The following is a 22,854-nucleotide window of genomic DNA, read 5'->3' as shown; positions in this document are numbered from 1 at the left end:
CTGGAGATATCCCAGAACTGTCTGGATACAATCCCATGCTATGTTCTCTGGGTAATCATGCTTGAGCAGAGAGGTGGAACCACTGTGGTCCTTTCCAACCTGACCTATTCTGTGATTGCGTGAAGGGGGCTGTGAGGGATGTGAAGGGGGTGACGAGCAGGCTGATGAAGGGGCTGGGAGGGGGCGGTGATGATGGGGATGTGAAGGGGGTGATGAGGAGCTGATGAAGGGGCTGTGAGGGGTGGTGAGTGGGTTATGAGAAGGCTGTAAGGAGGCTGATTGGGGAGTGATGAGAGAGCTGTGAGGGAGTTATGAGGAGGGGGTTTGATGAGGGCGGTGATGAGCGGAGCGCTGCGGGCTGGTGAGGCGGTTTACGCAGGGCTAACGAGGGGAACCATGAGGGTGTGGCGAGAGGGCGGTCCCGGGGGCGGTCCCTGCCCTGAGGGGCGGGCTAGGGGGCGGGGCCAGCTCCCCGCGCGGGGCGGGGCCGCTTCGATGACGTCACCCCCGCCTGGCAACGGCGTGGGGGCGGTGGCGGCGCGCGGCTCTCGCGGGACTTGGCGCCCCCCGCCGTGGGCGGGGCGGAGCCGCCGGTGCCCGAGCTCGGCTGAGGCGGACAGCGGGAGCGGTGGGACGGGACGGGACGGGACGGAACGGAACGGGCGAGCGGCCCCTCTGCCCCGGGCCGCCCGCGGCTCGGAGCCGTCCCTTCCACGCCCATAGCGCCACGGATGGAGCTGCAGTGTCCGGCTTGAGCGCGTCGGCGGGACCTGGAGCCGCTCCGCCGAGCCTGGGCGGGCGGGCGGGCGCAGCATGGGTGAGCGCGGCGGGGAGGGCGGCGGGACCAGCCCCTTCTTCCCGCTTCTTCGGGGGCTCCTTCGCCACCCTTTGTCTGAGGGGAGGACGCGGACCCTCGGGGCCGGGGGCAGCCCCCGAGGTGCCGGGGCGGGAGCCGTGCCGGTACCTGGGAACCGGTGAGGGAGCTGCCGGGCCGGCGAGTGCGGCAGGTGCTCGGTGAGCGTTCCCTCCTGCGGGAGGCCGGGGCCGGTCCCGGGGGCTGCGGAGGGGCTCCGGCTGGCAGGAGGTGCGGGGAGGTTCCATGGGTTTCGGTGGGGAGAGCGAGGTGTACAGCAATGCCTGGTGCTGCACGGAGGGAGTGGCTTGGTGAAGCGTAAAAGTTTTTATGGTTAAATCCTGCCCTTTCGCCTTTTTTTTCCCAACTCATCGTCAGTTTGAGCTGCGCCTTCACCCATTTCTCCACCAAGGCGAGAAGCACTGAGTGTATTTTAAAGAGAGCGAGTGTAGAACTACTGGGAGTGTTCCTGTGTTCAGGATATGCCAGTTCGGGTTCACACTGGAAACAGTCGGTTGTGATGGGTCTGATTTTTAATGTAAGCGTTGGCATGGGGAAGTATGAACGAGTGACTTGGACACTGCTCCTGAGAGCCCTCTTTGCTTATAGCGACTTCCCCTTTAGAGACTTTGGACCTCACTTGGGTCCGAAACAGAGCGCGGATCATTTTCTCTGTCTCTGGTACCTCCACCCTGCTCTGCTCTGCTGTGCTGTGCTGTGTACAGCCGTTTACTCGTGGAGGGTGTGTGCAGGGGCGCGGGTGGCAGTGGCTTCAGTGTGCTTGTTCTGCAGTGTGCAAACATGCTCTGTCAGAACGAGAGTAAAGCTTTTAAAGTGGAAGGAGACCTGGGTTTTTGGATAGCTTTTCTGCCTCCCCGTTGTGCATGAAAATGAAGAAGTGCACGGTGTGCAGATCAAACGTGCAGTCAAGTGAAGCGAGAAGCACTCCTGGCTGGCGTTCTGCTGAATACCAAGATCTGCTTTCACTGTGTTTATCTCAATGAAAGTTGTCTTATAGAGTCAAAGCATGCTTAAAATGAAATCTGAAAATAGAAAATGAAATTTGCGTTTTAAATTCTGGTAGAAACCAAACATCTCACTTTTTGATGGTTTTTGTGATTATTCAGAATAGATAAGACTTGCTCCTCATTTATTTTCAGGCTGCACTGTTTTAATTACAAGTGAGAGATGTTTGCCCAGGTCATTGTAGTGGCCTGTGATGGTAGTTCCTAAAGCAGAAAGGCTTAGTGTGCTAATTAAGCATATTGAACTCAGCTATAGTGCTGAAATGAGAAATACCTCAGGATTGACATATGGTATGTTTGAGTTATTAAAATCCTTAGTATACTCAATATAGTTAGGAATACTGTATAAGGGCAGAGTCCAGTTCATGGTTGTATATGGCTATTCTGTGACATGGTTTTATGTATTTTTGTCCTTAAGTTTGCTTTTCTAAAGGAAATCCTCTCCTGATGACCATAATGAGCATGTTATTGCTGTTCCAGGTATGACTGAACTGAGTGGATTGTGTGGGTTATTTATTACCATAACAATTGGTGTGTATGTGCAGTTGCGTAGAGCAGTTCCTGCTAGGATGGTGGCCAAGCTCTAGAAAGGATTGTACAATAATCTCAGAGCCCTTTAAACAGATTTTCTCTGAAGGTGTTGTTCTTTATTCAGATTTCCAAGTATTTCTTTCTTGTGGTCAGAAGGGGTGAGGAATATACCGTAAAACATCACTAAAAATAAGAGTGGAAAAAAAAAAGTAACTGTAGTTTGCATTGCACTCACTGTAATTAGTAGTTGCCTCACAATTTACCTTGAGAAGTCATTAGTTGATTATTTTATTACTGGCATCATGGTAGAGCTTTCTCTTGATAAGAGATTGTCTTTTATGTCAGCTTGTGGAAGGGATATTACATGTAAGAGGGGAGTGTTGAGGTATCTTTGACGAACTCGGGGATTTTTTGAGATTTATGGAGAACTAAGAACAGCCAGTATGACTCTGGAGGAACCAAAAGAAGTACAGAATCCCTTGGAAACAAATTCTTTCTGTTCTTCTGGTATCTGGAAATTAATGTTTCAAGAGCACGTGTCATTGAGGTGTCTGAAGGATGGGGAAGGAGGTGTGATCAGAGGTGATGCACACAACACCATATAAAGTTATTGGTAATGTCCAGTGACACCCTTGAGCCCTTTGATTATAATTCTCTGCCTTCTGCACTAGATTAATCATGTGTGTATGAATCTAGAAACAGCTTGATAAACAGATTAAAGGGAAGAAACTGTATTCATATGGTATAGGTGGAAAATACTTTATTTGATTGAATTGTCTTTTTCTGTCTTGAGGTGATATTAACTTGGAGAGATTAGCTTCCAGCTAATTGTCAAATGGCTTTATAACTAAGAAGGAAATATTCCAGCAGCAGCTAATAAATTGCTACAGTGGAAGACTGCAATCCACGTCTGTCAGTATCTCCTTAGCTATATGCATACCCCCCATCTTTTTGATTTCCAAAAATTTGTGCAGACTTTGATTTGTGGTTGCCATGGTTAGTTTATTCGAATTTGCTACATGTTATCTTCAGAAAAATTTATAATTTTGGAATACTTTAAGAAGCTGGGTACACTTCTTCATTGCCAACAGAATAAATATATTTGGTCGACAGAGTAAGTTCATTGAACATTAGATTTGTGTGAAGCCTTCTGCTAACTTCACGTTGGCAAAAAAAAACAATCTAGAAGGTTTTGTTGTGGAGAGAGTGACAGTTTCAGTATTCACCAGTAATATCCCAAGAACCTGTTAGAACATTGCTTCAGGATTTGTTCTTCAAAAGCAAACAGTAAACCCTCACAGAACAACCCCTCACCAAAACCCAAAAATCTACTCCATACACCCCCAAGCAAATGGGATAGGATAGATGAGGAGTCCTGCTGCTGGTATTTTTACCAAGAAATATGTAAGGTGGGATGTGCAGTTGAGCTTCAGTCAGACTATATTGTAGAGTAAAATGACAATCAGAAGTGCCAGATGTTAAACCCTTCTGTACTCGGGTATTTGATGAGCCTGATGTCGACCAACTGTACATGTGGTGGTCAGCAAAGTGGTTTCTTACTATCATTTTTTTATTGTAAACAAAACCATAAGGGAGGGTGATGTAAAATTGACTTCTGGAAGATATGTGCCTACGTCATTGGGAGACCAAATTCCAGTAACTGAGAACAGTTGGTGGATCCTGACTTTGGGTCAAGACAGAGCAGAAATCCTATCAAAAGGTGCTGCAGATTCTGTCAGCTCTTGCCTTTTTTTTTTTTTTTTTTTTTTTTCCCCAGAATGTAAGAACTACTGTGCTAAGAGTCCTGACTGTGGAGTCAGGTAGGGAGGAAAAGGATGTGGAAAGCAGGTTTGTAGTGGGAAGTTTTTTTCCTTTTTTTTTTTTTTTTTTTTTTCCTTTTAATTAAAACCCCTAGTCTGGCAGTTAGTGATTTATGAGCTTTCTCAGAGGTGTTTGTGGTTTCACCAGATCTTTTTTTATAGATAGTTCAAGTCTGTGGTTGTCCATCCCTAAAGGACTCAAAAAAACCCTGTGGTTTTTGCCAACCACCACTGTCTGTGACAGTGGGAGTCTCTGTTTAACATGTGGGAATGTGTGGGGGAAATAGGTCCTTTCAGTGTGAGGTTTTTTTTGCCCTGAAACTGCTCCTTGTTCTGCCAGGCTCCTTTATATTTTTGAGAAACGGTGGGTGATTGTTTGGTGGCTTCATACTGAGAAGTCTCTATGTCTTCTTTTGGCATATGCCAGTCATCCCAGGTGCTGCTCACCTTTACTGGTTAGTTATTTTCGTATTGATCGTGTTTTCATCTTGTTGAAGAGAGTTTTTCATGTAATTCAAGAGGTAACTTCATGCAGGGGTGGAATTATATTTAGTGTCTTGATTTCTTTTGTTTTTCTAACAGTTCTTAAGAGCTTTAGTTTCAGCTAGGTAGGACCTTGCCCTTGAATTCTCTTTACCTTCACGGGCTTTCTGCATTGTCTGTCTGTGTTTGGTTTTGTTTTTCCCCTTAGTGGGTTTTTGTTGCATAAACACAGGAAACGTGTGGTTGGGCACACTGCCCTGTCTGGGGCTGAGTGAGGTGGCTGCCTGCTCTGTCCTGCTCCGGCTGTCACAGCTCTGCTCTTCCCTTTGTTTTGCTTCCCTGGAGATACTGTCACATATGACTGCTAGTCTGATAGTTCCTCAACCTGGCTTGATAAAAATGATTTGTTAGGAAAGAGCAGCAATGAAAATGCTTAAAGTGGCTAAAATCGTCTTGACAGAAGTGGTGAGTCAATCAGGTGAAATTTGTTGCTAGTGGGTCTGGGGTGTAGCAATTTCTATCAGCAGTGATTGCTACCTGGGCACTTAAAATGTGTCTCTGGTCCTTCACGGGAGTTTAATTTTTTTCCTCCTGCTCCTTTTAAAATGGGTATTTGTCTTTTTTTAAACTGGCATCCTGTATTATGTAAGGTAGCTAAATTCCATTCAGCTTTTTCTTTCCTGACACTTTTCCTTTCCATAATGTTGCCTTTTTTTTTTTTTTTTTTTTTTAACTTTGAATTGTGAATGTGCTCATGATCTAAAATGTGTCCAGTGTTCAGTGGAGGTGGTGCCTGAGCCTTTGCTGTCCCTCACTTTGGATGTGGGATGGTGAGACACAGATTTCCCCAGTGCTGTGGTGGTGGAAGCACAACTCTGCTTGAGCATCACCCATGGCTGTCCTGGTACACTGGTGACAGCAGGACTGAAGCACTAAAACTGCCTTTCTAGTTGCCTCTTTTCTGATGTTAACAAGTGTCCTTTTACCCTAAATTTTTCCCTGTTTCCTAGCATAAACTTCAGACTTCATTTCACCAGCACTGCTATTTTCTTTCTCTGACTAAAGCCAACAAGAGTTTTGGGGTGAGATTGTGTTTTACTTCAGTACTTTCACGTAGAACTGACTTTGTTCATATGCAATCAGAATGAAATACTTCTTTTTCAGAAATCTTGAACAAGGAAAACAATGCATTGTCGATATTTTTGAACAAAAATTTAAGTATTGCCACTGCCAGAGTCCTAAATCAGACTGAAGGAAAAATCACAGTATGTGTCTGTCTGCCAGATGAGTTAAATCTTTCCACTTTCGGGGTGATGTACACTGTAGAGAGTATAATATGAGGTAATTTAGAATATTAAGTTCACTTCTCTTAAAGCAATATTTATTGCCTATAATATGCTCATGACTCTGAGATTGGCTCAGCTCATCAGAGCCTGGTGCTAAAAACACCAAGGTTATGAGTTTAGTCCCTGTATGGGCCATTTATTTAAGAGTTGGACTCAATGATCCCTTTGGGTCCCTTCCAACTCAGAACATTTTGTGAAATCGTATTAGGCCAGGATTGCTTTCAGCAGAATAAATGAGAATATAATATTTCGAATAATCATAAAATGAAGCCTTTTCCTTTAATTTTAGGAGTTAGTGCAGTTCTGACCTGTGGTGTTACAGGTGAGGGCTGCAGTTACTCTCCACTTAATGCTGAAGAACTTTGTGATTGCAAATTGAGTTTAAATTTGACATTGTTGTTACAGAAACTCAAAGTGAATGTTATTGCTTTCATTGTTTTAACTAGATAAAGTGTTGCTTTAAATTATTTAAATGGCTTAAGATTGCACTGTTTCTTAACAGTGAGTCACTGTAAACATACTTTTTGTCATTAGAGGCAAATGGTTTTGGAATTAAGCAGTGCTAGGCAATCTCATTATTTTTGCTTCTGCAGCAGCTGTGAATAGATTTTTTGTGGATGGGAGTTATTAATGATTTTTACTTTAATTTTAAATAAGGTCGTTTTGCTAGAGTTCCTGGAAACTTGCCTGACTTACTATTTGAAGAAGACTTTTAAATCATCAGTTTCTGCCTCTTTGATAAAATTACTAAGTGGTCAGCCTTCGTCAAATGTTTTTGACTGTGGATATAGTTTGATTTTTTTTTTAAACTGGCACTGAAGTTAAGTCTGAACCTTTGCTTACCTCTGGCTAATGAGCATTGTCCTCTTCCCTTGCTTGTATGAACCAAGTAATCTGAAACTTCCCAGCCTTCCTGAATCAGTTTTCAGCCAGTCTCGCTGTCCAAAAGCTGAGACTGAGCTCATAGCTGCAGGAGGAGGAGGAGGATGCTACTGACACTGATACCAGCTGCAGCACACTTAGAGTGGTTGTCAGCTTGGTCCTGACAGAAATTTTTTGTCTTCCAGTTTTGGCTCTTCAGTTCAGTTATGGATTTATTGGTAAGATACCACTATACCTTCATTCCTCTTAGTGTGTTTTTATTTCCCCAAGTTGCACTGTTTCTTCATTTTTCAGGAAAAATATAAAAGCAGATATATAAAATATAAAACATTGACAGAATGTTTCAAGTTGTTTCTTCTCAATGCATCTTTGGCTCAGGGAGAGGAATCTCCATCTTTGCAGCTTGAAGAAATGAAACAACTAGTTTCAGGAAGTGAATGAGAATCTAATCACTTAACTTTGAACTTGAACCTCGAGCTGTGAACAGATTTGTTTTAAGGCTGTTTTGTTTATAATCTCCCTTGTCCTGAAGTCTGTGGAGCTGTGGGTGCAGTTCCAGGCTGTGCTTCTGAGATAGCTCCAGGCTGCTGCTGGAAAGGCCCAAGCTGTGCAGTGCCTGTATCTGGCTTGTCCTGGCCCAGTGGCTGTGAGCCCTGCTGGGAGCTGATGGGCTGGTGGGGAGAGCCTCCTGTGCCAGCTTTGCTATCATGTCAGCAAGCTGGATGGTGTCACTCTGGCTGCAGTCCTTACCTCCTGGCAAGAGAGTGGATGGCACTGAATTTCAGGAGTCAGAGAATGTAGGGTGTTTTTCCTTTCTATTTTAACCTGCAGTTACTTTGCACGAAATCCACTCTAAAATTTCATAAGTTTCTTTTGAATGTTTATATTAATTGCTCTCCCAATGTGTTCACAATCCGCTAAACTAGTTATTTCACAGCATTCTTTTTCTGTATCTTTAAAGGAGTTTTTTTATCCCTTCCAATCCATTTTAAGCCAGCCAAATGTTCCTTTTAAACTGTACCTCCAATTCACATTTTTTTAATTCACTTAATAATACCTTTAAAGAGAAAATAGTTTCTAAGCAGCTAGAACCTGTTACTGAGAAGCCTTTTGTATTTCTGTAGGTGTTGATTTTGTTTGTTCTCAATAATGTGTATGTCTTGAGAAAAGGACTGAGCATAGTATGTAAAAATATGCTTCTGTTCTTCTGTATCCTGATTTTCTGCAGTTGGGCTGGACTTGCAGCATTCCCATCACTTAAATTCTTTTATGGAGTTTGGCTTATTTAGCACTATCATAAACCAGTAAATACAAGATTAAGTGCAATAAGCCTGCCTAAAACTTGAAGTAAATCACATTGCTATTTGTATTCATTATAACATCTAAATGTTTCTGTCAGGGAAGTTATTAATTGCTAGAACAAACTTCCAGGAGAATTCTAGATCCATCATTTCTTGGTATGGTCAATCCCTGGATAATGCAGATATCAGTGTATTCTTCAATTTCCCCTTTTGGCAGGTTTGGTGATCATGTGTCCATACAATGGTCCAGTTCAAGACGCTGGCCAGGGTTGAATCCAGCTGGAAGGGAACCAGCTGCCTGATTTGGCAGCAAACGAGACCGACACACCCTGGAGCAGCACAACTGTGAGACCAGCACAGGGGAAGACATGGTGAAATGAGAATGAGCAGGGAGAGACCACGCAGGGTCTCTCCTTTTAGCTTCAGATCGTTGGAGGCACTGTAAAACTCTGGTCTCTGTAAGCGGCTAAAGCAGTCGTTCCTGAAAAGCACAGCCTGTCTATTTCCCTTTCCAAAGAGGTTAAGTGCAGAATATTCTTTTGTTTGGAGACTTTTGGTACAAGACTTCACAAAATTAGCAGGGTTTACAGGCTGCATAAGTGGCTGCAGAGTGGGCCGTGGGCTGTTTGTTTGAAACCTCAGTGTCCCAAACAGCACTTCTTGCTGTGTTCAGCTGAGTTGGTGCTGTTCTGAGGCCAGGTGGAATTAGATGCTGAACTGCAAGTGGGACAGTGGAAGTGCTGAGGTGAGCAAGGCTTTTGAAGTTGTGAGGATAAAAGCAAATATGTTAATCCCATGCTCTCGTGGGTATGGTAGATAAGGAGGCATCAGATTTTCTTGAAAAGTGCAAACAGCAGAATGTAGCCTTTTGATTAAGGATAAATTATCATGAACTGTGCTGTTTTCCTCTTGAAAACCAGATACAGGGCTTCCTTTGCCTGACCTGGAGGTTACTGAAGATACGTCTCATCTTTCAGCACAGGGAAGGAGAGTGTCTGTGAGGTGGAAGATTATACTAAAAACCATTACACTGACACATTCACATTATAAAAGGCCTAAGTATAGCAGGGCCTGCTTTTATAGACTAACAGTATCTGAATAAGAATGTGGTGTAAGGAAGTAGAGGAATTGGAAACTATCTCAGCTGACACCCTTTGCAGCTTGAAGAGAGATTAAAGACATTTCTTAAATCACTGTGTGCTATAGGGCTAAATATGTAAACATTGCGGGGTTGTCAAGTAAAAGCACAATTAAGAGTGTATAAAATTGCTTCCTCTTATTTTCATGTGCTCATCACCTTACTAGATGCTTATTTTGTGGAAGGAATTTGTTCTTTCAGTCTTAGTGTTTCATCCTTACTGAGACAGAACTATAAGGCACATGTATGGATTGTAATGTAAATAGCTTCTAATATGTAGATTGAAGGAGAAAACCTGCTCCAGTAGATAACCAGTAAGAAAGCCTCAGGCTGGATGAACAGCAGATGAAATAAAGCTGTTTATGAAACAGGAGATGAGCTGTCAGTACAATAAGACACAGGCTGCCATCTCCATGCAGCAAGGAGACTACTGATTTCCCATAAACACAGAGTTGCTGGATCCTGCTGGATCCTGGTTTTTCAGTTCTGAGCTGTGACTGAAGTGGTAAATCCTGACCTTGGTGTTTGAAAAAGCAGAGGTTATATTGCTGACTGTTCTCTCATGGCTTCACTTTTGTTGTGTGTGTGTAGCTGGGCTCCCAGGACTATGCCTGTAGTTGTGAATATGTGGGAACAATTAAGAGTATTTCCTTTGTGTTTCTGAAATCCAAACTACTCCTTCGAGTGACTGTGTTGAGAACAGCAGAGATGAGCAGAGGCTTTCTATGAACTTGCCTTGGGTGCTTTGTCTCCGGGTGGCAGCAACTGCTATCCCTTGCCCCAGACTGCTTTTCATAAACTCCTGTAAGGCCTCTGATCCCTTCTCAAATTCTTCAAATACCAATCATGGTGTTACTATCAATTAGGTCTGCAAGACACAGCACATGCTGTAGCTGCTTCCAAGTTGCATATTTGGTGATCAGCCAACCATCAGGTTAGAAGGGCAAGCGTTGGGGCAGTCCTGAAGTCTTTTCTTTGGGAAGGACTGAGATTTGAGTACTTCAGTACTGACTCTTCAAAAAAAACCCTAAAAATAAAAAATGTACAGCTCTTATTTTAGAGATGCTGCTCTTCTGGCATGTTTCAGCCAAATGGGTGTACAGGGGAAGAATTATTGGGAGTGAAGCAGGAGGACAGGCACGTAGGGATGCTCACAACAACGTTGATTTCTTCAAATGCTCAAGATTACGACCAGGTACCTTAAAAAATGCCACAGTGAATGGGGTGGGGGATGATTGATGTGCTGCAATAATGAGTTACCTTACTGTCTACCAGAGGGCACGAGCAGGATAGTAGCCAGCAGGTCATGGGAAGTGGTTGTTCCCTACTCCCTGACACTCACAGGACAGTCTCTAAAATACTGTGTCCAGTTTTGCACCTCTGTCCCCTCAAATACAGCTGGAATGCCACTGAATTGGAGAGTTGAGGGTGGCTGGGAGGCTGGTGCATATGGTGTGCAACAAGTAGGTGTGCCTGGAGAGAACAATCTATTATTCTTTGAGGCACAGTGCAAAATTATGAACCAATGCCTGCAAGTTAGGAGAGTGTCATTCCTACTGAATATAATGTGGAAAAATTATTATGAGAATTCAGTATCGGAAGAGGTGCTTGGGGTGGCTGTTCTATCTCCATCCTTTCAAGACTTCTAAAATTTAACTGGGACAAAACCTTGAGCAATCTGATTTGACTTTGAGATTAACCTTGCTTTGACCAGTTTGGAATAAGTTGCCTCCAGAGATCCTTTCAAACCCTATTTTCCTGTGATTGGAAGCATTGCAAGCCATACAGATTGAAATCATGACCTTAGTAAGAATTACTTAAATCCTTCTAAGTACCTGTGGAAATAGATATTTGAAGGACTTGATCCCTGAGCTTTTAGAACATAATTGACCTAATGAAACAATTTTGCTTCCTTTAAAACTGTCTCATTGAGACTGTAGGGTGCCCTTGAGCATTTGCTGTTTTGACTGGCTTTTGTAAAAATCCATTTTGTAAGGATTTCTTTCTGTGCTTTTCCATCAGAAGTTCAGTTAATTGTCTTGACTAAAATGTTCACACTAAAAAGTAAATGAACTTTATGTCACAATTAGTATGCCCTGACAGCATGGAGTCAGATACAAACACTTGTTCTTGTTGTAATGCTAAGCATATTTTGTGGTTTTTGCAAGATTCCAATCTGGGACCATTCAGACTCTTGCATCATGTCTGTTTTCACAGATGAAGGGAACACTTTGTGTATGCTCCAAATAATGCTTTTAAGTTCCTGTAAATTTATTTCAAAGCCAGATTCTTGCTATGTTTGCACAAGTACTAATTGTCATTCAGAATTAGAGATGTGCCAAATTGTAGGCTGTCTATCAAAACATTTCTTTGGAGTGCAAAAGGAGTTTTCGTTTAAACCCGAAAGGCTTTCAGAGATTTTCTTGTTTTCATAACTCTTGAATTCATAACCTGGGGCTGTGATCATGATGTCCTTTTTGGCTAGGAGAATCCTGAAATAAATCCGCAGGAGGAGCTGAAGCTTTTGTAGTAGTGTGAAGTCCTCATAGAAGAAAAGAAACTTCAAATACAATTTTTTATTTTTCAGGGAAATGACTTTGTAAAAAGAGTTCTCATATAAGCAACAGTCTTTAGCTTCAAACTTATTTTTGCGAGCTAATTATCTAGTGAAGGCTTTAAGGGAACACCTATAAATAGGGTGTTGACCTCAAGGTATTTTCCCTGCTTATTTGGTTCTTTGAACAAAATGTGAATGAGGTATGATTCTTTTGTTCTTCATTGCTTTTTGGCATGGCTTTGTTTTAGCAGAATTTGTAATTCAGTGTTTTGTGACTCACCTTGCATGTTTTGCCAAATAGATGTTATAAAATTAACTTAAGGGAAGGAAGAGAGGAAGAGGCATACATCTATATATGGAACAATGTCTGAGTCATGGTTTCAGAAAATGTGGTGTGGTTTTTTTTTAAATGCATTCCCCTGTGCCCTCAAAGATCCCTGGTTTTCTCTGCAATGTGAATTAGTAGCATTTTTTCACTTCTGCTCGTGGAGACATTTGCTGCCTTTCCTGCAGGTGTCACATCTCATTTCCAGTCTGGTTTCTTGCTCTGAACTCTGCTCAGACTGAGGGAAATAGCAAGTAGCACAAACCATCACTTTCTGCTTTGTGTCACTTCCCAGGCAAAATGTTTTGACCTCCTCTGTCCTTATATGGTATTAAATACCTGGAGATGGTTGAGTTTTTATTCTAATACTTCCGATTTCATGTCTTGTGATGTAAATGGAAGAGCCCAGCAATCTGCTCATAGAAGTGAGAGGTAAATTAAATCCACAATTTAAATCCACCTTTATTAAATTTATGGCTGACAAGTTTAAGACAAGTATTTCTGATAATATTGGAGGAGACATGATAGGGTACTTCTAGAGTTGATACATCTGCAGTGGGGTGTCCCTAAAACATTTTTCTTCCCATCTAGTTGGCAGTGGTGATGTACCATCTCTCAGCATACAGTTGTAAAATAAGAGTGTGTGCGAAGACATTTTGCTTGAGTAAGTGAAAATTGACAAACATTCCATTTTCAATTGTGTTTTATCTTATACAGTGTTAAGTACTATAATGCACTCCAGAAAATTACAGGAGCCTGGAGTAGGAAAACGAGGCATATGTGGTTTGTGTCTCTCAGGGCAGGCTGTTGGGCAGGGTTTCTGCTGTACTGTTTCGTTCCCTTCTCAAAGTCTCGTGCTAATTGCACCTGAGCCAGCACAAGGACGGATGTTTGAGTGGTGGTGGTTAGAATGCAACGAGTTTCTCATTAGTTGAAAAAATTTGAGCAGAAAAGTTTATGATTTAACTGTTTTCAACTGTTCATTTTCCTAATTATTTCAGGCATTCTAACTGGGCTGTAAAATTCAACACAAACTTTTTATTAAAAATGCATGGTGAGTCATATCTTGGAGAATGCACCATTGCCTTACCCAATCCAGAAATGCCAGGCGGATCCAGGGCAGCTTCCAGATGGACGAGTTCTGTGCTGACAGAACCAAGTCTCCTGGCTTTAGACTGTCTCAAGGGTAGACTGCTATTTTTGGTTTTATTTTTCTTTTTTTTTTAGGCAAGCTATGGATGTAGAGGAATTGTTGCTTTAAGCAGAAAATATTTGTGCTAGAACTGGGTGATGCAGCACAGAGCAAGTTACAAAAGAAGTAAGGGAAAATAGCAGATACTGCAGGGTGGACAAAAAAGGAAAAAGAAACTTTATTCAAATTGCCTTAGCATAGACTTGAGACACTAGCACAGGCTGCTCAGAGAAGCTGCAGATGTTTCATACCTGGAAATGTTCAAGGCCAGGGTGGATGGGGCTTGGAGCAACTGTGTCTAATGGAAGCTGTCCCTGCCCATGGATGATCTTTAAAGGTCCCTTCCAACCGAAGCTATCCCGTGATTCAGGCACAAATATCTTTTATGATATTTTTTTTGTTATAGACCACACAAATATATGAAGAAATACCTTTCATTAGCATGTTCTTTTTCAGAGACATCTTGTAACTCACAGAGATTTCTTATAATCCACAAGATCTCTCATATCCCTCACTGAAGTTTCTTACTTACACTTTCAATTCTATCTTTACAGCTGGCAGGAAATTCTGCAGAAGTTGGCCAATCTGAAGTTAGTTTCAGCCACTAAAATCTTCTCCCAAAAATACCTTCTCACTGCTATGCCACTGACATCTGAACCATGAACTTTCAGACAGTGCAGTCCCCAGGCAGCTCCAGGTGCTGCCTAACCACTCTCAGCAGCAGTTCCTTCCTGACGTCTAATTTAAATTTCCCCTCCATCAGTTTAAAACCAGTGCCCCTAGTCCTGTCACTACAGACCTTGGGAAAAAGTATATACTAAAAAGTGTATACTAAAAATTATATAAGGTACCTCTTATCATTAGAAAGCAGAAAATGTGGTGAGACCCCATACTTAAGGAAAATAACAGAACTGCCTTTGGGCCAGCTTGCTCCTTCCACTCTTGCAATGGTAATTATTTTCCTTTTAAGCTCATAGTACTTAATCAAAGTGAGAAGCTGACAGTAGCTGGGCTCTTGGCCCTGGAGGGGAAGCAAAGGTGATATCTTTGTAGCAGTTTAAAATACCCTCAGTGTAAGCACTGGAGAGTACTTAGTAAGTTCTTAACAGATCTTGTAAACCATCCCATATCCAACAGCATTTTGGTAATGACTTGGGATAGTTAAGAGAAATTATTCCAGAAGAATGATGAAATTTCTTGATAACAGTACAATGATTTTTTGATTGAGAAGACTCTGATATTTAAATTCCTGAGTTTTTTTACCATCTGATAGAGGAATGGGCGCTGCAGCTGAAAGAATGAATTGCCCAGGCACAGTGCTTTGTCCTGGGGTGCATCAGGCACAGCAGCATCACCAGCCAGACCAGGGAGGGGATTGTCCTGCTCTGCTCTGTGCTGGGGTGGCCTCATCTTGAATATTGTGCAGTTGTGGACACCATAGTGTAAAAAAGATACTAAACTACTGGAGAGTATCCAAAGGAGGGCAGCCAAGATGGTGAAGGCTCTAGAGAGGAAATCCATATGGGGTCATTTGGCCTGTTCAATCTGGAGAAAGAAGAGACTGGAGGGAGACCTCATTGTGGTCTAGAGCTTCCTCATGATGTGAAGAGGGAGGGCAGACATGGATCTCTGCTCTGTGGGGACTGGAATTTTCTGAAGTTGTGTCAGGGAAGGTTTAGGTTGGATGGTAGAAAAATTTTTATTTCTTCACCCAGAGGGTAGCTGGGCACTGGAACAGGCTCTCCAGGGAAGTGGTCACAGCACTAGCCTGGCAGAATTCAAGAAATGTTTGGGCATTGCTGTTGGGCACAGAGTGTTGTGACTCTTGGGGATGGTGCTGTACAGGGCCAGGAGCTGGACTTGGTGATCCTTGTTGGGTCCCTTCCAACTCAGCATATTCTGTGATTAATTTGATGTTGGCTCAGATGGGAGATGGTGCTCTGACTGCTCAGCCCATGTGCTGAGGAAGTGGAAAGGAGCTTGTTGGGAATTTAGCCTGACTGCAGCAGTGTCTGATTGCCCTCACTCATCTAATGATGCTTTGAACCTGCTGAGCCTTCTGAGATGGGATGTGTTGAAGAGAGAGTGAGCTCATACTTCAACATGAAGTTGCTTTAAACAGAGCAAATCCTGTTGGCATCCAAACTGAGTCCCCACTGGGTGACAGCAGGGTGTTTGTGGTGCTTCCTGAGACTGGGTGGACATAGCTGAGTTGGTTTTATGTAGAATCAGCTTGGGTCCAATGCTGTGTGTTTGTATGTAGTGGAGTAATCTTTAGTGCTTGAAAGGATTGTTTGCTTGCCCAGCAACCTGAACTAATAAATGGTACAGATTTAGATTCTCTGTCTTTTAAATAATCTGTGACTGGAATTAAACAGTTTACAGCAAATTGGGAATTAATTGTGTATGCTTAAAAGAAAATGTACATAGAATGGCACGAAAATATTTTTATTTCGTTGGCATTATGTTTTATTATTATAAACTAATGGAATAAATTCTCAGGGTATTTTGCTTAAAATAAGACCATAAGTCAATATTTGAATAAATGAGGTCAGCATTATCTTAAACTGCAGAGAACCTCCCCTGTCACATCCCTTCGTTGTGGCAACAGAGTTTGCTTGGCTGGCACACAGGACCAAAGCTTCAGGAGCACAGGGGGAGGTGACAGTGCTTTGGTGCAGAGCTGTTTGACTAGACTGGAGCTGGCATGACTGGTGTGGCTCCCTTGGGAGGAGGCACAGGTAGAAATGGCTCTGCCATGTGTCACTGCACAGGAGGCACCCGGCCTCCTTCTGAGCTGCTATGAAGGTAAAACATCTCGCTGGTGATGTTTAAGGCTTGCAGTAGCCCTTGTGATGCAACTGTTTGCAAGTCCTCCACGTGGAATGTGAATGTGATGGCTCTGCATGGCTCAGCTCAGTGAAATGTCTGCTCTTCAGTCTCGGGTGGCTCAAAACTAGTGACTGTACTGTTAAATATGTGTGGACTGCACGGTGTCCATTAGCTAATTACATTTTTTCAGTTTCTTAATAGTATGGAACAGCATCCCTACCATCAGAGTTGACAGGAATCCAGTGGCTTTGTGTCAATAATGTGTTATGTTAGGATGTGGTTTCATAGCAGATATTGGCTTTGAGCAAAGCAGCAAGTGGCGAGGGGCAAGATAAGTAGATCTGTAGGGGGAAATCGTTCATGTGAGGGACCATATTCAGGTTTCAAGTTTTGGACACATTTATATCACTGTAGTTTTAGTTTTGTCCCATGGACATAATGACTGTTAAAGATTAATGTGCATTAAGTGCCTTCCCGGGTTTAGTTTCAGTAAAAATTCCAGGTTACTTTGTGAGATTGTTCCACCCTGAACTGGACCACCACAAATGAGGGTGGTTTGGAGCTTCACTGAGCACACTGGGCTGTAACAGGGATGTAGAGGTTGATCTGAGGTGTGTTTGAAGCAGTCCTGTATCTGACTCTGCAGTGAGACATCTTAAGGAGATAAGCTTGCAGAGAGTTATCTCTACAAGCTTTCTCTTGGGCTGTTTTCTTTTTCTGATTCATCAATATTATAAATAACTGCTAATTTAAGCAGAGAGCAGGGGGGAGGGGCTAGTGAATGCACACAGAAGAGAGCATGGGATCATAACATCCTTTGGTTGTGAGAGGTCTTTGAAAAACAACTTCTTGTGTTTCCCACCTTCTGTTGGTGATGTAGCTTTATATGGCACCAGGAGAAGGAAGTAGGAAATACTGTTTCCATCTGTTCAAAGTTCAGTCCCTCAACTGCCTCTCAGTTGGATGGTTATTGGGGTGGGAAAGGAAGGGAAGGACTTTTGTACCAGACCAGTGCTCAGAGTGGTTTGCCTGATAGTGAGAAATGTGAGGCACTCCCCTACTCAGACTGAGGAAGAGCAAACCTACATCTGTATCCCAAAGGAATACTTGGATCTTTGGGGAACTGGTTATTCTGGTCATTGGTAAACAGCAGTGTGAAGCCTGGCTGTGGAGCAGTGGGAGCTCTTGGCCTGGAGAGATTTGTGTTTGATTCCCAAACCCTGGTGCTCACCTTGTTCACGTGTCTTTACAGGAGACCTTTCTGGACAAAACTCAGTTTTGGGAGCAGGAACTAAAATTTTAAAGGCAGTGGAAAGTCTGTCATCCCTTTCTATTTAAGAATCTGGGTTGTCATCAGTGACTCAGGTCAGGGTGACAGGAAATTATACAGTATTGAAGTGGAAAGAAAACATTCTTATAACCACTACTTATGTTTAGCACTTATGGAGGTGTTTTCATTGTTCAGCATTTAAACACCTGAGCTACTTTTTCAGTTTTAAGGTCTGTCTTAAGTGGCTGAACATATACTACTATATCAGTATTAAACAAGCTGGAATTCCTATAGCTCATAAATGGTAGAAACATTTTTGTGGGAAAGCAGTTGGAACGATCATTCTCCTTAAGTTCAGCATCTGATGATGAAACAGTTGTGAAGAAAAGTATGGTAGTTAAAAGATTGTGTTCTCTGTGGCTTTTGTCTCTAGTGTAAACTTGGTTTGCTGTAAAATGAAATACCTTTGTAACTCTATTCATGCATAATAACAAAATTGTTAGGCGTTGTTTTTTAGGAGACTGAACTTTGGAGGTTTAAAGTGATAAATGTACAAGTGGAATTAACAATACTAATGAAGTTTGTTTTAGGCATCTAGCAACTGTCTGTTGTGGTAAGTTGGAAAAGCAGAAGCTCAGTTTCTAAGGTAACTGCAGCTCTGCTGGCAAGGTACTTCTGGAGGTCACACGACTTTCCAGGGTTGTTGTTCCAATAAATGACTTTGAACTGGCCTGAAACCTGCCTGAAGAGACCTTTATGGAGTGCTGCAGCAATTCTTGCTGCTTCACTTTGGACTCTGTCCCTCCAGGCCTGCAGCAAGTTTCAGCAAGGCTTCCCAGTACATGCAAGGATTTCAGTTATCTGATTAATCTCTCTCCCCTCTTAAAATAAGAAGTGTAAGCTATTGAAGTGTGTTTTTCCTGGGATTTATTTTAAATCTGATTGGTGTCTTTTTTTGGCTACTACTGAAAGGTCCCTGGATTCTGACAGCATTGTAATACCCTAAACAACGTACTAAGAATATGGAATTGTGTGCTTTGCTGGATGAGTGTCTGTTTCAATTGAAGACACAGGCACACTAGAATTTTGATATATTTTCCACTCTTCCTTGATACATGTTTTGATTTCTGTTTTAGGGATACCAGAGGGCCTTAGTTACCTCTAACAGGCAACTTCAGAGAGAGTCTGAGTAACTGAAGGAATTCTTTGTTTAAAATCAGAGGAGAGTGGTATAATGTGGCCGTGCTTGTTGGGAGACTTGGCCTCTGCCTTGGCGCTGGGATGTGGTTGGCAGAAGAGCTGGTTGTGTAAGGTTTGGACAGTGGGGAGTCCAGCTGTGCCAGCAGTGACTGCATGCCTGGTGCAGGCAGTGTTGCTGTCTTGGCTGACCGTGGGAGCTGTTTTGTCAAAGAGGTGTTAGGTAGGACACTTTGTCTGTGCTGTGGGGAATAATGCAGTCTGGAGCTGCTGACTGGCTTTGACATGATTGCTCTGTTTTATCACAGAATCAGTCGGGTTGGAAAAGATCTCTGAGATCATCAAATCCAGCCTATGACCAAACACCATCATGTCAACCAGACCATGGCACTAAGTGCCACATGCACTGTTCCCTTAAACGCCTGCCTGGGCTGTCCATTCAAATATCTGATCACTCTTTTCACCCTTCTGTGAAGAATTTCTTCCTGATGTCCAACCTACTTGTTTCATTCTTGTTTTGTTAGTGAGGTTGTCATCTTACTAAAAAGCAAGAGCTGAGCAGATCCCTTCCCACAGAGCCATCTTCCTCCAAAGATGTCCAGTCAATAATTTTTTTTTTGTAGCTTTGTTGCCCCTGTTTTGTAATCAGTTGCCCCTGAAAACGAGTCAGAACCTTCAAAAAACACCATCTGGAAGGTTTCCTGAGTGTGCTGGAAACCTGTCATGGCTGGATGACAGAGTGTATTTATATATGTTTAAGTGGTATTTGTTTGGTTTAATTTTATCCCACTGCCTCTTGTGTTTTCCTTGGGCACTGCTTGGTCTTTTCCACACCCTGATTGATGAGATATCCCTGAACCTTTTCCCAGCTCTTTCAGCCTTTCCTCGTATGCAGATACTGTGAAAAATCAGGAGAAGGTTGTCTGCCCCTTTCAGATGAACTTCGGTGTTTCTGGATGTGCTAGAAAAGCACAGTAAACCTCGCAGTGTTCCTGCTTAACCTTAAGACTACTTTTCATTTGAAACTTGATTGTTATGGACTTTAAGCTACAGATAATTGATCTGAGTGGAGTTTGAAATGGAGAAAGCAGTGTAAAATGCAGAGGGACATAAGATAGGTGGGTTTGATACTTTGTTGCTGAGGCGTTCTGCTGCACAAGTTGAGAATTTTTAAAAGAAGTTTTGAGTAGCTTATATTACTGGAGTCCACCTTACTGCTGACTGATTGCAGTGTATCTGTTCTTGAGTAAAACTTTTAAGTGAGAACCTGAAGCATTCAGAACTTGTACAAGCATTAAGAAGTATAACCAGTAGACTGATGTAATTTCTGGTTAGTGTTATTGTAGGAGTTGTGATTCCTTAAATACATTTTCTGTCATCACTGGGCTCTGTTTTTACTAGGGTAAATATTATACTTTAGGATGTTTCAGAGATTTATTTAATCTGGACTGTTTTGGCAGTACAGAGGTCTCTTGCCCATCATCTGGATGATTCAACTACTGCTACTTACTAATATTGAAAAGCAAAACTTCTAAGTGTTCTTCTTGAGGACCATGTAGTAGCAAGACATAGGATGTGTAGCTCCTTGCTGTTCCTCTGCCATCATATGGAAAAAATCTATGGGATGAAGCTGTTTTGACATTCCCCTTAGTTCCTTCCCCTTCACAGACGAGGCAAGAGAATTCACATCTGGTTTGTTGATGTATCCATGAGAGTGACGGTGGCTTTGGGTATCACTGACAAATACAAGAGGAAATTCAGCATCTAAATTTCAAGTGTAAGAAGCTGATGTCTGTTTACTCCTACTTGGAACATAAAGACATGTGGATGATGACTGGGAGGTTGTTAGGTTCTCTATTTGTTGTTGTCATGACCGAGTCATGTTTTATAGTGTGGAAAGGTGACCAAATGAATGTGCTGTGTATTTCGAACACAAATACAGAAATGTTCTCCCAAGGTAATAAATAAGCTTTCAATAGAATTGGTTCATGTTGACACAGTGTGGGTGTGATTATCTACTGGTGCTGTGGAAAAAGGACCAGGTGTGTGGCAGTTCAAGTCACTGCTGTGAGCATTTGCTGTGACTGACACTGTTGTGATCCATTTTCCAGGTTTAGCTTTGTAAAGCTGTCCTGTAGTGTGTATGTTGAAATATGCTACCTGCTAATGTGCTTCAAAACAGTGTATCATGAGAGAAATATGTGACATGGGTATTTCTTACATTTTTCTACATGTGTAGGTTTCCAGAATGGCTGGGTTGAGCTGGTTGGAAGGTGATATTTTCATTTCCAGACTCTTAGGTGATGAATGGCTGTTGTCTTTATGATTTGTGACTGCCAGAATTTCCTGTATCTTTGGCAATATTTTATGTCAGCCACTCGAGACAATTCTGGGCAGAAGCAAGACAGAACTACTCTGCTTGCTGCAGGTAATAGTGGGGGAATGTGATGCTTTGAGACAAGCTTAGAGAGGACATTTGGCAAAAATAAATGTTTACAGTACAAAAAGTGTGTGCTAGAAATTCCAGGTGTTTGTCGTAGGCAGGTAACTCTGGTAATGACTTCTGTTCATTAGGAAGAAAATGTTGTTTGTTTTTTTTAATGAAGAAAGCAAAATTAAGTCTTCACATTTATGTCTACTGGTTCCTTTATTAATGGGTGCATTCAGAAAATAGTTTGCCAGACGTATAATTCAAGCATCTGTTGCATTCATGGCACCATCATGTAGTTCTGTTTTTTACTAAGGGTTTTCTGGCTTCATCCATAGGCAGCAGAGGGATAAAGGCTTAATTGCAATCACTGCAGCTGCACTTGTGATTAAAACTGCCTAGAGATTAGAATTACACATTGGTTTAATGCAGCTGTAAGTTCAATAACAAGGAAATAATGCTTCTTGCCATTTGATTCCTTCATTTTTTAATTAATTGTTGGGTATTATTGTGCACTGATGGAAGAAAACTTCTACAACCATTCAGGATTTCTGTCTTAACGTTGTTGTGCTCTTGTGCATTGTGATCTGCAGAGGAGAGCGAGGTTTCAGTGAGGACAATGCTTTAACATTTGACAGTGCCTGGATATTTAACTGAGTTTGAGTGAGAGAGAAGATTATTTGATTGCTGCAGGTTTGTGGAAATTTCAGTCATGAACAGAATTTCTTGATGAACAAATGGGTCTTTATTGCCAAAAAGCCTTAATCTGTCAGTGAGCAGCTCTCATGGATCTTGTGCAACAGATGGACAAGTATGTGAATACACTGTTGTGCTCCTCTGAGTAAACTAAATTGTATCAAAAGTAAAGTTCACTTGCTTATTCTACTTCTTACAAGCCACATGACTCTGAAGGAAGGTGCTTTTTACATATTTGCAATTTAAGCTGTATGATATGGCCAGTTACACACCTTCTGGCTGTATTGCATTTTTTGGATCAACCCTGCAGAAATTCTGTATGTGCAGCAATTAGTTTTTTGCAAACATAGTAGCAGGCTCAAGTATGAGAATTAACAAAGCATTGCAAGTATGTACCATACACACAGTGTCTGATCCTTGGCCCCAAATGGGCACTGAGTAAGAAGCACTTGCCCTGTGGGCAGTGATTCATAATTGGTGAATCTTCAGCTGGAACTAGGTGGGGAAAAAAACATCGCAAGGAATTCCTTCCACTAGACATGAACAAAAACCTACCTACCACCATCAGAATATGACCTGGTGTCATATTCCTAAATTTGCTTTATTCTAATAGGTGACTAAGCAATTGTTTCTCCCTCTCAAAAATACATGGGAATGTCACAGTTCACAGATGAGCATTGCTGTGAGGGAAATGCTTGTTGTTAGCTGTCATTGTTAGGTTTGCCTTTTGAACGTGCATGGCTTTCAAGTTGCATTTCCCAGTGTGGGTTGTATTAATTGTGCATGTTTTTTTTTCCTTTTTAGTGGACTATATTGTGGAATATGACTATGATGCAGTGCATGATGATGAGTTAACAATCCGAGTTGGGGAAATCATCAGGAATGTGAAAAAACTGGAAGAAGAAGGATGGTTGGAAGGGGAGTTAAATGGCAGAAGGGGCATGTTCCCTGACAATTTTGTGAAGGTGAGTTTTCTGC

General features: G+C 42.2%; 1 protein-coding gene across 1 annotated transcript in view; it reads left to right on the top strand.

Annotated features, from left to right (window-relative positions):
- The first annotated feature begins 691 nt into the window (after positions 1 to 691).
- CD2AP (CD2 associated protein) overlaps positions 692 to 22,854 on the top strand; it is a 77,462-nt gene continuing 55,299 nt past the window's right edge. The window contains exons 1-2 of the mRNA XM_014872951.2: positions 692 to 817; positions 22,681 to 22,841. Coding sequence (XP_014728437.2) covers positions 814 to 817; positions 22,681 to 22,841 — 165 coding nt within the window. The 5' untranslated portion in view covers positions 692 to 813. The remainder of the gene's footprint in view (positions 818 to 22,680; positions 22,842 to 22,854) is intronic.

The sequence above is a fragment of the Sturnus vulgaris genome, chromosome 3 (assembly GCF_052056855.1).
Source record: "Sturnus vulgaris isolate bStuVul1 chromosome 3, bStuVul1.hap1, whole genome shotgun sequence".
Lineage (NCBI taxonomy): Eukaryota > Metazoa > Chordata > Aves > Passeriformes > Sturnidae > Sturnus > Sturnus vulgaris.
This window is presented reverse-complemented; position numbering and strand designations above follow the sequence as displayed.